Source organism: Dunckerocampus dactyliophorus, chromosome 12, assembly GCF_027744805.1.
Source record: "Dunckerocampus dactyliophorus isolate RoL2022-P2 chromosome 12, RoL_Ddac_1.1, whole genome shotgun sequence".
NCBI lineage: Eukaryota > Metazoa > Chordata > Actinopteri > Syngnathiformes > Syngnathidae > Dunckerocampus > Dunckerocampus dactyliophorus.
The window spans coordinates 23,356,266-23,373,161 of NC_072830.1; the positions used below are offsets into that span (position 1 = coordinate 23,356,266).

General features: G+C 40.3%; 1 protein-coding gene across 4 annotated transcripts in view; it reads left to right on the forward strand.

Moving 5' to 3' along the window:
* Positions 1-15,988, forward strand: part of limk1a (LIM domain kinase 1a) — a 53,315-nt gene extending 37,327 nt beyond the window's left edge. Inside the window, exons 4-16 of one of the 4 annotated variants that reach the window (XM_054794596.1) lie at positions 2,843-2,952; positions 4,659-4,871; positions 5,003-5,108; positions 6,861-7,075; positions 7,172-7,358; positions 7,493-7,579; positions 9,636-9,767; positions 9,888-9,947; positions 10,151-10,216; positions 11,238-11,406; positions 11,501-11,556; positions 12,138-12,295; positions 13,386-15,981. In XM_054794596.1, coding sequence (XP_054650571.1) covers positions 2,843-2,952; positions 4,659-4,871; positions 5,003-5,108; positions 6,861-7,075; positions 7,172-7,358; positions 7,493-7,579; positions 9,636-9,767; positions 9,888-9,947; positions 10,151-10,216; positions 11,238-11,406; positions 11,501-11,556; positions 12,138-12,295; positions 13,386-13,554 — 1,728 coding nt within the window. In that variant the 3' untranslated portion in view covers positions 13,555-15,981. Of the gene's footprint in view, positions 1-2,842; positions 2,953-4,658; positions 4,872-5,002; positions 5,109-6,860; positions 7,076-7,171; positions 7,359-7,492; positions 7,580-9,635; positions 9,768-9,887; positions 9,948-10,150; positions 10,217-11,237; positions 11,407-11,500; positions 11,557-12,137; positions 12,296-13,385 lie in introns of all 4 variants that reach the window. The other 3 variants (XM_054794595.1, XM_054794597.1, XM_054794598.1) reach the window with 3 other exon arrangements.
* Positions 15,989-16,896: the final 908 nt, after the last annotated feature.

The following is a 16,896-nucleotide window of genomic DNA, read 5'->3' on the forward strand; positions in this document are numbered from 1 at the left end:
ATGACAACACCCTGTGTTGTAGGTTTACTATAGTTTTAGTTTCCAGTGGCATAGAACTATTACGACTTTAAATGAAATGAAATGACTTTAATACAGCTTATGCATCTTTAAAGTGTTCAGAGAGTGTGGCCATTGATTGTTGATGACATTTAGACAGTGCGAGCCAACAACAAAATTACATTTTTTTAATATGGCCTCAATATTTAGTGGTTTATCTCTTGGCAAATGCTGTAGTTAGGACAATTTAGCGTTTCATTTTGCTTAAAATACACCTGCTACTTGGCTGTTTTTTTTAGTGGCCCTCTGCACATTCTAAAAATACGATTTAAACAAGAAAAGTAAAAAAGAAACAACAGCAAAAAAAAGAGCAGTAATTTTATGAGAATAGAGAAAAAATGAAGGAAAAAAGTTGTAATATGAGAAACCAACAAAACAAAGAATAAAGTTGCAATGTTAGGGGAAATGAGGTTGAGTAAAAGTCATCATATTACGATAATAATGTCAAAATATTATGAGAATAAAGACATTAAGAGAAAAAATGTACAAGAACAAAGTTAAAATATTTGTAAAATCAAAAAAACATCAGGAATGAAAAAGTATTTAATGAGAAACATACTAATAACTAATATACCTAATACTAATATACCATACCAATAACTAGATAGATACAAGAAACCTCTTTGAATATCTACATGAGTTGTTTTAAAAAATGTCATCGTCACCCCGCATCCTTTGATTTTTCAGTATCTAGCCCTCAGTGGAAAATTTTGGACACCCCTGATTTATTTGATTTACTGATTGTTAAGGATTCTCTCAATTATGTAGAGTTGAGTACTGATGAATCCCTTAAAGAAAATGAGGTTAAATGGAGTGCACTACTTGGCTGCAACCAGCAGAGGCGCTGTACATTCACGCTGGACTAGTTTGTAATCTAAACAACAACAAAACTTCAGCTGTGTTTTTGTATGTGTTGCTTGACTGTTAAAACAATTGTAAAAAATATTCTTGAAATATAAATATACACGTTGAAAAACCCTGTTTTAAAAAAATCCAATAAATGAATTAGTCACTCATATTAAGTCAAATGTCCATCAGTTCTTCTTTTGTACTTGACTTTGTGATTTCAATGTGTCCAGCAGATGTTTTATTTTGATAGTACAAACATGGTAACTGCAAGGTAGAGAGAGCGTCTTAGACCATCAAAGGAATTGAAACCTCTTGGGAAAACTTGGGTTTAATCTTGGCAGGTGCAGTGTATTGAAAAAAGCATTTGCATAAAGAGCAGATAATTAACTGCAGTAATTAAAAAGGGGTGGTATTGATGACTTGATTGCCATTAAATCTCTCTCACAAATGAGGAAAGGGATTGAACGAGCAACATTAAAATTGGACTAGAAAAAAACAGCATAAGGTGTCACATTGTTTTTCTTTGTTCAGTTCAGGGTTTCCCCTAGGATTTTTGAAGCTGTGGTGGTGGGCTGCATGGGAGGGCGAACTGCCATCGCTGTGTCTTTCCGCTGCTGCGTCTGCATTTTTTATTTGTTTTGTTAATAACAAATAGCATTTTTTTACAACTTAGGTTTAGGCTTAATTTAAAGGTAAAGTTGCTGAGAGCACATCTCCACTCTGTGTGCTCATTTGTGATTAAATACAGGTGCCATGTTTGAATAGAACACTTACAAAAATGCTAAAAGGTAAAGCAAATATTCTTTGGTGAACTACTGCTAGCTTAAGAGCTACCTGTTGGAGACCCCTGTGATAGCATCACTGTCTAAAGCTGTTCACACTACGTGTTTCTGTTGCACAGCTTCGACACAACTAGTATTTTGAAGACAAGCCATAAGTATTATAATGATAACAAGAGCGCAAGATTGTTAAGTGACACTTTAAAAAGGTAAGTTGTGATAACGATTGTAGCTCGACAAAAACGAGCTAGCTAGATGCCGCCAGCCAGGCATGTAAACAAAATTGACAGAAAGTGGAATGAGATTGAAACATGAACGATCACACACACTGGCATAGATAAAGTTAGCATGTGGCAAGCTGTCGTCAATTGACTACACATTTTACGGGTAATTGTTCATTCTCCAGATCGTAAGAAACAAAGTGAAAGTCAACACAAGATGCATCGCATATCTGGTCACATGTGCACGTGCCAGCAAGACAGACAGACGATTCCCGTACGTGCTTATCAAAATAAAGCGCAGTGAAACATTTTTATGATATTTTAAATTGTTTTCAAACTCATTGTGCACAATATGTGCATAAACAATAAGCTATATACTGTACTGCATGTATCTTTATAGCATATATATATATATATATATATATATATATATATATATATACACACATTCATACAATATATTACTTAACATTGTTTTCAAGTTTTAAAAAAACAAATTTTTAAGGTGTGGTGGCTTTTATTCTGTAGTGGCCAACCGCCACGGTCATTTACATGAGGCGGAAACTCTGCAGTTAATCCATAGTCTGAAGCACACTGCAGTAAAATCATACAGCCAGAGCATTCATTTCCAGATTTGCTGGGCAGATTGATTCATGTGCTCATTGCCTGCTCTGTTTTTGGCCATAACTCAATTCTTCCAATGGCCCTAAGCTCTAGAGGAAATCTGGCACCATCAAACCTAATCTACCAGACCTTGCCCTACTTTTCAAGCCAGTAACATGCCTTTTGTTGCATCCTTTTTGTGCACAATACTGCTGTGGCTTGTATCCATTGTAACATTTTCATTGTATGTGATTGGTTTCATGTTCAGCAGTGTTGCTTACATGTGGTAGAAAGGCAAAAAGCCAACTTTGAATGTTTTGTTTTTTCTGTCAGGTTGCAGGGGAACAAAAGTATCATCCAGAGTGCTTCACCTGTCTGAATTGTAGGACGTTTATCGGTGATGGGGACACATATGCTCTGGTGGAGAGATCCAAACTCTACTGGTGAGTTGGTATATAAAAAAAAATGTTTTTGTAAGTCTTTTTTCTTTTCTTTTCTTTTTTTTTCAAGATTTGATTTCAAAGATAATATCTTTGCCATCTTGTGGCGTGAATTAAAAAATATGTCAGGAGGTTGCCTCCAGCCACAGCTGTTAATGCCAATATTTTTTTGTCCTGGAGCTAATGATTATTTGATTTTTATAGAGATTATTTGCTTTTCTAGACGATGCACCCAGCGACTACATAAGACTTTGTGGTTAATAGAATGCCACTGACAGTGTCCACTTATCTTTGTAAATGTAAAATATTTGATACCATACTACCTTGTTAATACTTGATAGTATTTTACAGTACAGTCATCCCTTGTTTATCGCAGTTAATTGGTTTCAGGCCCGACCGCGAGAAGTGAATTTCCGCGAAGTAGTATTCAATATTGTCTTATTAAATGGAATATTTTCATAGTCGGAGCATAGCAAACCTGGTTTGTTTTATTTTTATCATTATGAGAGCCATGTAGACCTGAAATAACACCCTTATAGACCCCTTTACACTCCTATTAATCTTTGTTTACACCAGGCTACGGTACCACTGCAGGAACATAAGCATAGCATGCTACCGAGCTAACTAGTTAACCTCAAATGTATTTATTCTAAACTTAAGACAGGGTTTCGAACGGAGTCGGCAAGAAGGGCAAAGTAAGAAGCCAAAAACTTACCACTTCCACATGGAATGGGAGAACTTTTCACTATGTTGAACATGCCATGGCTGACTCCGTGCAGTGCTAAAGTAATGTAATGTAAGTTGTCAATGTAACATTACTAATGCCTAGTGACTAGAATTCTACATGACTCGTCTTTCAATATTTTTGACTTATGATAGGCCATAGTCAACCACGAAACAGCGATCATTTATGATTACATTTTGAAGTTTGAAGACCACAATAGAGGGAGCGATGTTTGGATCGCGAAGTGGCGAGGGATGAATTTCCTTAGATTGGATCAGATTGTGCAGGAGTACACTTGGCCGCTGAGTAAATAATGCAGTTCATGGTGTGGCTCCTAAAGTGCTTACCCAAGAGCTGTTCATTTTGGGCTGCTGTGTTTTAAACTAAAATGATAAAACATGTATTGAAATATTTCTGAGCCCTTTGAAGTGCATCCAAAACCGCAAATGAAAGACCGAAAACAAATGCATTTTTCATGAGCTGTAAGCTTGTGTAATGCATGAGCTCATATTTCAGAACAGAACATTTTCTGACTTTTTCTCCCAAGTGCATTAGACACCAAACACATATTTTAGTGATTAATGATGTTCAGAAATATAAAAAACAGTCTGTATCAGTCATCTGGACACAATTTCAATGTGGCAACAATTGATTTGGGCTTGCAGTTTGAGCAAAGTTGCCCTCCAGGTTGGCGTGTATGGTTTTGTGGATGTGTTGAATGTGTGAATGTCATTAGCCTCAGGTAAAAAAAAAAAAAAAAATGCTGGTTCAATGTGAAATTAGGTGCTCTACACAAGCCACAGAGACCCTCAAGGTCTTCTTTCTGAGAGGATGTAGGTGACTAATGTGTGGTGTTTTCTGTGTCTTGGATCTATTTGTTAATATTTTCATGCTCATTAGGCCCTCATCATTTAGACGGATTAAAAAGTATTAAATAGACTTTTGCAATCAAAACTAGTTCAGTGTTTCTCTTCTCTTCCTCCAGTGGTCACTGCTACTACCAGACCGTGGTCACCCCCGTTTCATTGCCTGACTCACCATGCTCGCACATCCCTCACACCGTCACGCTGGTGTCAATCCCCGCCTCCGAAGAGGGTACCGGACACCGGGGAAGGGGCTTCTCTGTGGCTATCGACCAGCCGCTCAGCCCGACCGACAATTACAGTCCAGAACATGGCCGCACCGTCAGGGTCTCTCAGTGAGTTCATGTTTGTGAGCAACGCACCGTTATGTGATTTGTTGGCAATGATTGCAGAGAGACGACAAATCAGACTGTATCAGGTGATGAAGGTACGTTTGTACAAGTGCTTTTTGTTCCACATTTTTCAGGGTGGATGCTGACTGCATCAGTCCAGATGTGAAAAATTCCATCCATGTCGGCGACAGGATCCTAGAAATCAATGGGACGCCAATTCACAACGTTCCTCTGGATGAGGTATCCACTGCACAGCACACAAACTTGAAATTAAAATATATTAATTTTATGCCACTGGTGTAACAATTATGGTCATTCATGTGCCAATTGCCAAAGAATGTTTGTCCTGAATTTAATAAACACTAATTCCTCGTTTATCGTGGTTAATTGGTTCCAGACTGGACCACAATAAGTGAATTTCCATGATGTTTTTTAACATTATTAGAGCCATCTAGACATTAAATAACACCCATATAGTCACCTTTACGTTTGTCTTACCCAATATAGTAAATATTCATTCATTCATTGTATCGAGGGTATGTAGCCCAGCTGACTTCGGGCGAAAGGCGGGGTACACCCAATCGCAGGACACACATAGACAAACAACCATTCACACTCGCAGTCACACCTGGGCAAATTAGAGTCTCGAATTAACCTAACATGCATATTACATTATGCATATTTTTGGAATGTGGGAATACCCCGAAAAAACCCACACACGCACGGGGAGAACATGCAAACTCCACACAGATGCCCAAACGGAGGTACGAACCCAGATCTTCTAGATCTCCTGACTGCGTGGCCAACATGCTTATTATGATGATAATTATTATTATTATTATGTTATTATTATTGTGTCTGTTGTGAGATCATTTAAACCAGCAATACAAGCTGTGGTCCTTCGGTGGTGGTCTCGCCAAACAATTACAGACACCTAGTAATCAATGTAGAATACTACATTCACAAGTGGGTGGTCTTCATCGCTTATACTGTATTTGTATTTTAGTTCATTTAGCCATTTTTATGCTTGATAATGCCTAATTTGGGCAAAAAAGATGTACAATTTGCTTAAATATGCATTGTTGTGACTAATAATAGGCCATAGACAACCACGAAACAGCGATCATTTATTAATTAATGTTTGAAAAACTGTGATAATGTAGCGAGGGACGACTGTACAGCACACTGTCAAGGAGCCATGTGGGCCTGGACAATAGGTGGCAGTATTGTGCATTAGAAGCTTGGGACATGCATTGTCTACAGTCACCTGTGGAATCCATTGATTTTGGTTTTGAGACTCCAGTGTTGCATGATGTGAAGATGAACATCACAGTTTGTACTGATTGTTCAAAAATACACGTGTTATTTTGCCAAAGCCATTAACGGATGTACATAAGTCAATTTGGAGGTAAGTTATACAATAGCCTATAAATTACGCAGATATTAATATCATGAGGTGTGTGAAAAATTGTACCATGCTACATAACTTCACAAGCCCATGAAAAAATTCTCTCATGAGAAAATGTTTTACATTTCAGTTGCTATATGAAATGTTTTGCTTTGAAAGTGGATGTATTATGCCATAAACAGGATTTGGTTCGTCATATGTGGTTTCAGAGGCTGACAATATGTTTAAAAAAAAAAAAGAAAATAGAACGATTATTACGAGCTTTAGACATAAAAATGGTGAAAATGGTTGTTTTTTTAAATCATAAATGTACAGAAGAGAATGGGAGGATGACAGGTGAGAAACATTATAATAGTCTACATTCAACAATTTGAGAAGGAATTGCATATATTCACTCTTTCTCCACTCAGTTTAAACCTTGGCAGTTAATAACAATATGAAAAACATATACTACCGTAAATGCTCCAATGAACGCCTCTGTTCAATTAATCGCAGAGTTGAAATCAGCAGGAAAACAATGAGGAGCTAGTTGAATGCACTGCTTCTCTTTGTTTAGCGCTAACGTTTATTCTTATCCTCTCCAGATTGACCTGCTGATCCAGGAGACGAGTCGGCGGCTCCAGCTCACCATTGAACACGACCCTCACAGTCGGGGCCAGGAGGGAGGCTCCTCTTCAGAGACTGGGGAGCAGGTGGATGGCCCCCTGTCCACTCCACTATCTGGGGTGCCCAGCCCCATCCTGCCCATCACCCAACCTCCCCTCCCTGACATCAGCAACCTGAAATCCCGCATAGTCACGTAAGACATATTTAATCTTACTTGGTTGTACTTAATATTATGGCCATTGAGTGAATGTACTTTACCAAAAACTTATCTTATCTTCTCGTTGTCCAGGCGGAGCTACAGCATAGACAAGTCCCCAGGCTCCAGCAAAGCAGCTTCCCCCATCTCACCAAGGAAGGACATCAATCGCTCCGAGTCTCTTCGAGTCGTCTCCAACCGGACACACCGAATCTTTCGCCCATCTGACCTAATCCACGGAGAAGTGCTCGGGAAGGGATGCTTTGGACAGGCCATCAAGGTACATATAGTATGAAGCTATTTGGCTTCATTATTTGTAGTCATACTCACAATCCCCACAAGGGGGAGACTTGAAACGTGTCAGAATGGGAGGATTTAATGCCTAGGACTAATTCCAATTGCACCCACTTCCAGGTGACCCACAGGGAGACGGGGGAGGTGATGGTGATGAAAGAACTAATCCGCTTTGATGACGAGACACAAAGAACGTTCCTAAAAGAGGTGCGTAGATGTGAACAGCCTCTCATTCCTCCGTTAACTGCAGTAGATGTGATGATTTGTGTTCTGACCTCCCCTCATAAAAGAATCCATGCTGTCGTCATTGCACAAAGGCCAGATCAAGTTGCAGGGATTTTATTGTGAAGAATGACTTGAAATGGCTCGATAATATCAGGCCCTGCCTGCTGACGACAGTAGGCGGGGGTCCTCTGGGATTCAAATGTTAACGATGGCGGGTTAGAGTCAGAACACAGGATGGAACCTCCCAGAATAATTTCCTGGATATTTGCAATAAAAAGGCACCACCTAGAGGCAACAAAAAAGCATAAAGACCTTGCTGTTGACCTTGGTGAATTTAAATAGGTATTTGTTGTACCTATTGGCATAGAACTGATTAATAACGTTCGAAATTACATTACGATTATTTATGCATAGCAATTAAGCATAACTACTGTAGATCAAGTGGTTAGAATGAATGAAAACAGCATTGTGCTACTAAGGCAAACATAGGGATAGTAGTTAATTTGTTACGATGTGAGGAGCTGTCGGATGCTTGACCCCCGGTATGCAGAAACAGAAGCAGTAGCATGCAAATAAAAGTCTTTAATTATGCACGAGCAGGCGCGGGTACTCACAGTTGTACAGGAACAAACAACAAAAGGTGACAGAGGGAAAGGCTCTGTGAAACAATACAAGTGGCAGTCTAGGGCAGTAGCAACAGGTAAGAAAACCTTTTACCTGACAGCACAGGCGAGGAGAGCAGAGGCAATTAGTGGGGATTTTAAACCCCGCTAATTGCCATTGCTGCCAGCTGCACAACAAACCACTGGGGTGAAGCGGCTGCAGCTTCCTCCCAGCAGGAAGTGCAGCACACCAAAGTAAGAGCGCAGGACAGGAAGTGCTCGCTCCTGAACATGACATAATTCATTTAATGAATAAGTGAAATAGCTTTCCCACTTAACACTGACAATTCCATGTTTCATTCATTGGTAAGATGGCAGGAAGTGGCTCATTCTGTTGTGTGGTCATCATCCCCAAGTAGACTAATAGAGTATAATACAAACAACAGGTTGCACTTGGCAATGATCTACTTTCCATTGATTATTTGTGCAAAAGCAAACGTGACTGTTTTATTGCCTAAAATTAAAAAGTCAGTTGCTCAAATCAGCCATCTTCCCCCCCTCCCTCTGCTATAGCTTACTTCCAGAAAATGCCTTTACTCCAGACTTGGCTGAACTACGGCCCGCAGGTCATATACGGCAGTTAAGCTTTTGAACCCTTGCCGCCAGATGTTTCCTTTTTTTTTTTTTAAACCTTAGACTAGGACAGACTTTATTGATCCACAAGGGAAATTGCTTGGCTAAAGTAGCTCAATTTCAGAAGAAAAACACTCTTAAATAAAGTGCTATGCAATATGTATCAAATATAAACATAAACAAGATTTTCATATTTACAAATAGTGGGTAAAAATATGACTAAATACAAGTAAATTTACACTTTATACAAGGGAGGACAGACAGTACAGCGCAATAGTATTGTGAATTATCTTTTTCAGACAGGTGTGGTATTGTAGAGCTGGAAGGCGTATGGAATGATTGAAGTCCTGTAGCGTTCGCTGTGGGAACGGAACCGGAGGAGTTTGTTGAAGAATGAGCTCCGCTGCCCCTCAGCGGCTGGGAGGGGTTGTTCGTGATGGAGGGCAGTTTGTCCAGTGGCCTCCTTTCTCTCACTGTTACAAACGCCTCTAAAACTTGTTCAGCTTTCCGGATCCGTTTGTCCATCCGGTTTATGTCCTTTTCGCGGGTGCTGATCCCCCAACAAAAACACAGGTGGTTTCTGAAGCGAGAGAATCTGCACTTATATACAGATCATTACGATAATGATAGGGACTGCGTCACAGCAGCTCCAGCAAGATGAAGCTTTGATAGAAAGCAGAGTGGTATATCATATACAATTTTGGCCTTACATTACACTTTACTATAATTAAAAAGTAAAAATGCCGTAGAGTCATGAGGGCTGAGTCATTTGACATCTCTAAAACTGCCATGTGATGTCTCAGGTGAAGGTCATGCGATGCTTGGATCATCCCAACGTGCTCAAGTTCATTGGAGTGCTCTACAAAGACAAGCGCCTCAACTTCATAGCAGAGTACATAAAGGGAGGCACCTTGAGGGACATCATCAAGAAAATGGTGAGATGATTGAGTGTGTATGCAGGCATCAGCAATTGGTAGCAAGATTTCAAGTCTGTGCCAAGGGATAGGGTTCTTGTAAAATAAAGCTGTGTCTAACAGTTGAATTTCCTTTCACAGGATAGCAACTACCCTTGGAACCAGCGGGTCAGTTTTGCCAAGGACATAGCTGCTGGGATGGTGAGTTCAAAGACACAAATAAGATGGCTACAGCCACGTAGCACCCTCTAGTGGTGATAGAAGTTCAGTTTAGGTTAGCACAGTGATTAATGCCATGCATGACCAGGATTGCTGCTGTTACAATGCCAGCATGTTGAACTGAAATAAGGCACTTTTGTTCACTCTTGACAGTAAAACCTTTTGTTTTCTTATCTGTCATGTAGTCATATCTTCATTCCATGAACATCATCCACCGAGATCTTAACTCTCACAACTGCCTTGTCCGGGAGGTAAGAGCTTTTCAAGGGCATGTTTTCTTTGCACATTCAACACAGTAGTGGGCTTTGTCAACAAGAGCTACACTACGCTTACCATGCATTCCTTAAGTCTAACTCTCTCAAAGATAATTGAGAGCTTTCAAAATACGTTAGCAACACTAGACAAAGGAAACTAAGAAGCTAAATGCATAGAAGCACAATCCAGGTTAGCATATGTAACCTGCCTTTTCCAGCCAGCCCCACGCTGGGCTCGAACACAGGACCTTCGGAATGGGAGTCAAGAGCGCTGACCGTTGAGCTAAAAGGCCGGACTGTCAACCTGGCGTTCAGCACAGCTCTTAAAGCTGAGGGACTGAAGTTTTACTATTGTACACTTGTGCAGCCACATTGGTCGGCATCCGTTACACATAGAATACCATTGGTATGTGAGCTACAGTGCTTAACAGCAACCTCATGCAGAGCTTTGGATCAACATTTGCAATAAAAGTGTTGTAATTTCAACAGTGTAATAGATTAGATTGAGCTCCAGAACCCTCTCTGTCGCTCTTCAATTGCCATTGTTCACTCTTGATGAGGAAAACTAACAAACTAAATGCATAGAACCACAATAAAGGTTAGCATCGCATACAGTAGCTATGTGAGCGACAGTGCTTAACAGCAACATCATCCTGAGTTAGCCTATTCGCTGAAGAAACATGTAATTATCTCATGTACAGCTCCCTTGTCTGTAGCTAACTGATGGACAGTTGCAGAGCTTCAGATTTTATTTTAAGATGTGGAGTGAAGCCTGTTATATACACGGGGTGGAGTTTGCGTCACGTCCATGTGTAAGAAGGAATTTCGCTGACGATGTCATGAGAACTTTCAAAAGTGGAGCAAACAAGTGAGGTTTTTCATCCTTATGACTGTTGTACCATCATTAAAAAGTCAATTTTGCATACCAGGGGGCCTTTTAATAGTCACTTATATACTTACCTTTTACTCAAACTAGGCGTACATTTGTGACATGAATGCAATTTGTGTGTTTGTGAAGAACAATACCGTGGTGGTGGCAGACTTTGGGCTTGCTCGCCTCATGGTGGACGACAAACATGAGGAGAAGTTTTCACAGGGTAAACTGTCAGGTTTGAAGAGGCCTGACCGCAGGAAGAGGTACACAGTGGTGGGGAACCCCTACTGGATGGCTCCTGAAATGATACATGGTATGAATGCAGAGAGATCTCCATTATTTTTTTTTACGTGACAAACTCAGTGGTAGATGGTCACAGTCCTGTTTTTGTTTTTTCTCCTACCCAGGAAAGAGTTATGATGAGAGGGTGGACATCTTCTCATTTGGCATAATGCTCTGTGAGGTAAGTCACCTACTATCGTAGTAAAAATGTATGTGTCAATCAGTGGTGCCCTATCGGGTGTCCCCTTTCTGGCGGGCCGAGCAAAGCTATGCTGCAACTAATTGAATATAAAAAGTAAAACATGAAAATGTTAGGAAAATTAGACCCAAGTACAAACAGTACCTTTTCAACTGTATTTGCCCCACCAGATTGTGCAGTCTTCCTTAAGAATGTTTTTTATTTAATTTATAACAAACAGTGATTTCATTTGAGAATTTTAAAAACAACAAAAAAAGCATGTTACCGTTTTTCAAAGAAAGAAGAAACTTTCCAGCTGGTGGCTTCTGTTCTGGCCGCACTCCATTAACCTAAATCTGGGCTCAGTTCAGTCACTGAAGGGCTTTTCCAGATGGGCTGTTATAACGAGAATGGTGGAGGCTGAAAGTTGTCTTCATGTGGTTACTGCCAGGCAGGCAAAAGGCAGCTGCGGTCTGCTGGAAACAATCAGTTTCGGTCTGGAAGTTTCATTGGTTTAAAACCGCTAAGTAAAGGGCATGATTTCTTCTTTTTTTGCTCACTCTTATGTTTGTGGTTCCTTTTAGATCATTGGCAGGGTCAATGCTGATCCAGACTACCTCCCCAGGGCGGTGGACTTTGGGCTGAACGTGTCGGGCTTCCTGGAGCATTACTGTCCCCCTGATTGTCCTCGCGCCTTCTTCCCCATTGCTGCTGTGTGCTGCGACCTTGACGCTGACAAACGGTCAGATATCCCATGAATGTAACAACAACTTTGGGGACCCTACCATTTGTGGGGCTTATGATCTAAGACCACCCACGAGTAGCGTAATTGAGATACCTATAAAAATGTCTATTTTTCACACGAATAACCACCATATGCTAAACCTGCTCACTCCTCCCCCTCTAAAGCCTCCTGCTAGCTTGATGTTGACGCTGTCCAGATTAGATTGAGCTGCAGAACCCTCCCCGCCTCTCTTCAATTGCCATTGTTCACTCGCAACGAAGGAAACTAACAAGCTAAATGCATAGAAGCACAGTGCAGGTTTAAGCCCTCAGTTTGCGTCACACACTTATTAAACACATTTTAAATGATAAAATGTATAGGTACCCACAACGAATGAACAATGATGTAAGATGGAATCGGGACTCCTGGCTACGCTTTAGCGCTACGATCGTGCTTCCATCTGCTGCGGGGCTGTAGCGGTTCCGCTGCTCCGCAGGCCGCTAGGTTGTCCCAGCTAACTGTCGGAGACGGCGTCTACATAGTCCACTCTGCTTGCCAGTTGTAATTCCATTAACAGCTTACGTGCGATCATATATTAACTTGTGCTCACCTTGCTACAAGTTTTGAGGCCGAATTTTAAGGAAGTTGATGAAGCTGGTGCTTTTGTAGCCACACAGGGCGCTGCCATCTTGCACTGATGTCATGTTGTTACGTCGTACATATACGCTGTAATATTATGATGTACATTTTATGCTTTACAGTACTATCACGTATTTATAAATTACTACTGACTTAGGGTGAATGAGATGTGTTTTGTGCAGGGAAAAAAAAACTGCCTTTTTTCGGAGACAAAATAAAATCATGTTATTTGAACAAAAGCCCTGCAATTGTTCGGGGTTGTGAATGCTGAATCGTGAATCTGCCGTGATTCACTGTACTTCCTTACTTCAGGTATAAGGTATAATGTAACTTGTCACGTGAGCTCACCAACTGCTTGTCCTCCCGGTCGTAATCTAATTATGGTTATTTTTAGGCCAGTGAGATTCCAAAAATGATTACAAAACGGCTGATTATGTTCGAAAACTGACTGTTACTTTTGTTTTCACAGCCCGCCATTCTCCAAACTGGAGGAGTGGTTGGAGAACCTGAAGATGCACTTGGACATTGGCCTGCCGCTTGTGTCTGAAGTGGAGCAGCTGCACAAGACCTTCTGGGAGAACAACAGCGTCACACGGTCCGAGAACGGCCTGCACGTCCACCCTGAGCAGCCAGAATAAGGCCGGATTACAGAGGAGGGCCTCTCTCTGTTGGTGAAGGAATCATCGTGTATTATTGGAAACACACCTCCATGCCCCACGATGACGCAGTGGATGCAGCCTGGCTCAGGCCCGGCTGGTAGACTCAGGGGGACAAACGTGTGTCAGGAGAGCCGCTAAAAAGAAACTTTGACGACAATAGCTTGACTCGGCTGCACCTGATGCTTAAACTAGAGCATGCCGTATGCAATCAGATCCTTCTTTCAAATAATGTAGATTTCCATTGGCATAAATTGTCTAGCATAAATTAGGTCTTCAAGCTTGGGCAGAAACAAGTGTCACATAATGCAAATAGACACCCATCTCTACAGCTTACTAGAGAGTGCATGTGCGTACAGTACTGTACTTCAGGTCAAGTCCTGCTTTGTGATGTTTCAAAATTGATCCGACTGCACAAGCAGACTGGAGTGCCTCCTTTGTGATTGTGTAGCAAGTGAGTCCATCATGACACACCTTAGGCTGAAATGTCTGCTTCATCGTGATGTGGCATCCTCGATAGTCCAACGTGCACTAGTTTGTACATAGCTGGCAACATTGTAAATGTGTTAAATATTGTAAAATGTAAAGACATATTTTATATACATATTGCAGCATTGCCATATTTTTCTATGGCTGACCTATCGAAAATAATGGAGATTGAAAGATTTGACTGCAGTTTATGAGGGGTCAGCATTTGATCGACGAATCTTAACATCTCCTGCATTTAATCTCATTCTGTCATCTGGTTGATGGTCGTTTTACAGTTTTCATTAATTGTAGCGTTTGGAATAAGATAGACATCTCCTTCAAATTCTAATATAAGCGATATATATACACCGTATATCTTTTTATTGTTCTCCTTAATGGTACCAAATACTGTCTTATAGTGACTGCCCACCTACTGTAATGTCACCCCCTGTTTGTTTACATGGATACATTCTAGCTGTAAATACCACTTTATATGTCTTACGTGCATTGCGATGATAAGTGCAATGGCACCGCTTCGGAAATAATTGCTTCCACTTCCACAAATGTCTCTCCAGTATATGGCACCTTTCAAAATCTGTTGGCTGTATACTAAACGTATTTTATTTTTGGCTTATGTTCTCACAGGTTGCATGGTACAGTAGCTACAGTACGGTATGTTCGCCTTCTAAAAGCCTGAGTATTGTGATGTTAAATAAGACCTTTTTTTAACAAGACAGGTGAAATGTTGTGAAGATTTAAAAAAAAAAAAAAAAAAAAAAAACAGCATCTGTTTTATATATACAGCATATAGAACCACTGAAATCTTTTGTATGGATTTTTGTTTGCACTATATTAACCAAATGGCTGGTTTAAGCCATGATTTGTTTTATTTCCTCTCTTGGGCTACTTGTGATTAAGGAAATAATGTGGGTTCAGGTTGATATAATGATGCAAGACACTGGTCAAGCCTGTTCTGGAAAATTCCTCTTTGCATCAAACTGGACTTGATTTGTGACGATATTTGTTGCTCAACAACATCATACAACTGTGATGACAATTACTGTATTTTATGCAAGCGTGTCCAGTTTCAATGCTCCCGAGGATCAACTTTTCTGGTCTTCGCTTCTCTGAAGATGTGATGTCCCAGCTCTGCTTGCTGCCTTGCTCAATGGTCCTTTGTCAACCATGTAGTGTGTAGTGTCTGGTGGCTTGGCTGCAACCATTAACCTGGACTGTCTCACCTCTTTATCACTCTTCTGGCTCAGGGCCATCATTTCTTGGTGTTCCTTCACCCTTAAATCAATTCAGAATCCACTAGTAACAGTAAAACGTAAAGCGCATGTGATCACTATTAATGCTTGATATACAAAAGTAGGCTTCTGTAACGAAAACCACTCCTGGGTGATGTGTTCTTTGTGTTCTCTTAATTACTCTTAGAGCCATGTGAGCATGTTGGATGTCTCCGTGAGGACGTTGTGATGATCAATTAGAATGTTGCCGCAGCACTTCTTTGCAAAGGATCAATACCTCTGATCAATGCTGTGCCTTTGTTGTAAGCTAGCCTTGCCAACGACTTGAATCGTGACCTGATTTCCTGATGGGTTTTTTTTTTTATATAATGTATCTTAAGTGGATTTCAGTGGACTGAATATCATTGCTGATACTGTTTGTATGAGTTTTTCTTCTATTCATGTATCATATTTATATTTTCCTGAGCTTCACTCTGTTTTGATATTTTATTAATATTATAGTTTTTCTTTTGTTCTCTTTATTTAATTTGTACACAAGCTGTGAAAGCAATTCTGCACTTTAACCTTGAACGTGAACATTCTGACTCTTGAGGAGATGAGTGTTTTATTTTGTTTTTTCTTTTTGTCACGGCTGAAAATAAAATTGTTGCTCCTTAAAGAAACCGGTTTTCGTGTTTATACAGTATATAATAAAGAAGACACAAGAGGGCTCTACAATGAGCAGCCACATAAGGGTGTACACTTGCAAAATATAAGGAGATCTACACCTACAGTCATGGAAAAAATGATTAGACCACCCTTGTTTCTTCAGTTTATTGATCCGTTTTAATTCCTGGTACAACTAAAGGTACATTTCTTAGGACAAATATAATGATGATAACAAATATAGCTCATAAGAGCTGATTTCTAGCAACTTCCATGGTTTTCTTGATAACAACAAAATCACTCAAGTTCTTACATTAATAGCTATAGCATTATACTGCCAAAAAATCTAACTCTTATGATACATTTTTGTTGTCATTGGTATATTTGTCCAAACAAGGGTACCTTTAGTTGTATCAGGCTTTAAAATGAACAAACTGAAGAAACAAGGGTGGTCTAATCATTTTTTCCATGACCGTAAATACTGAGAATAAAGAGACATCTTGCACTATACAAATTTAATTTAGCTCTGAAAACACAAGACTCGCACTTGACTGCTGCAACCATCAATAAGGGTAAAGATCGTCTTTTAATGTCTACCCAGACATTGTAAGGATGGCGAGAAGGTTGTCAAAACTGTCTCTTCGTTGCGAAAACAAAACCGTCTACTGTCTGCCAAACCGTGCCAAAACAACATCAGCAAACTGCATGCAGCCATCATCCTCAGCCTGCAACCCCCCTCCCAACACACACACACACACACACACACACAGTCAGGACTCATGTCACCTTTACAGACACTCGGAAATCACAAAACTCTTTGACAATACACGTAACTACCAAGTCACTGATCCTCTAAAAGTGACAGAAATAAACAAGCAGTGTAGTGGTCTTATTATTGACATGTCTCTGTATTTGATGTCCTTCATGTGTCCTGTTTACAGTGTGACTGACTTACGAGTCC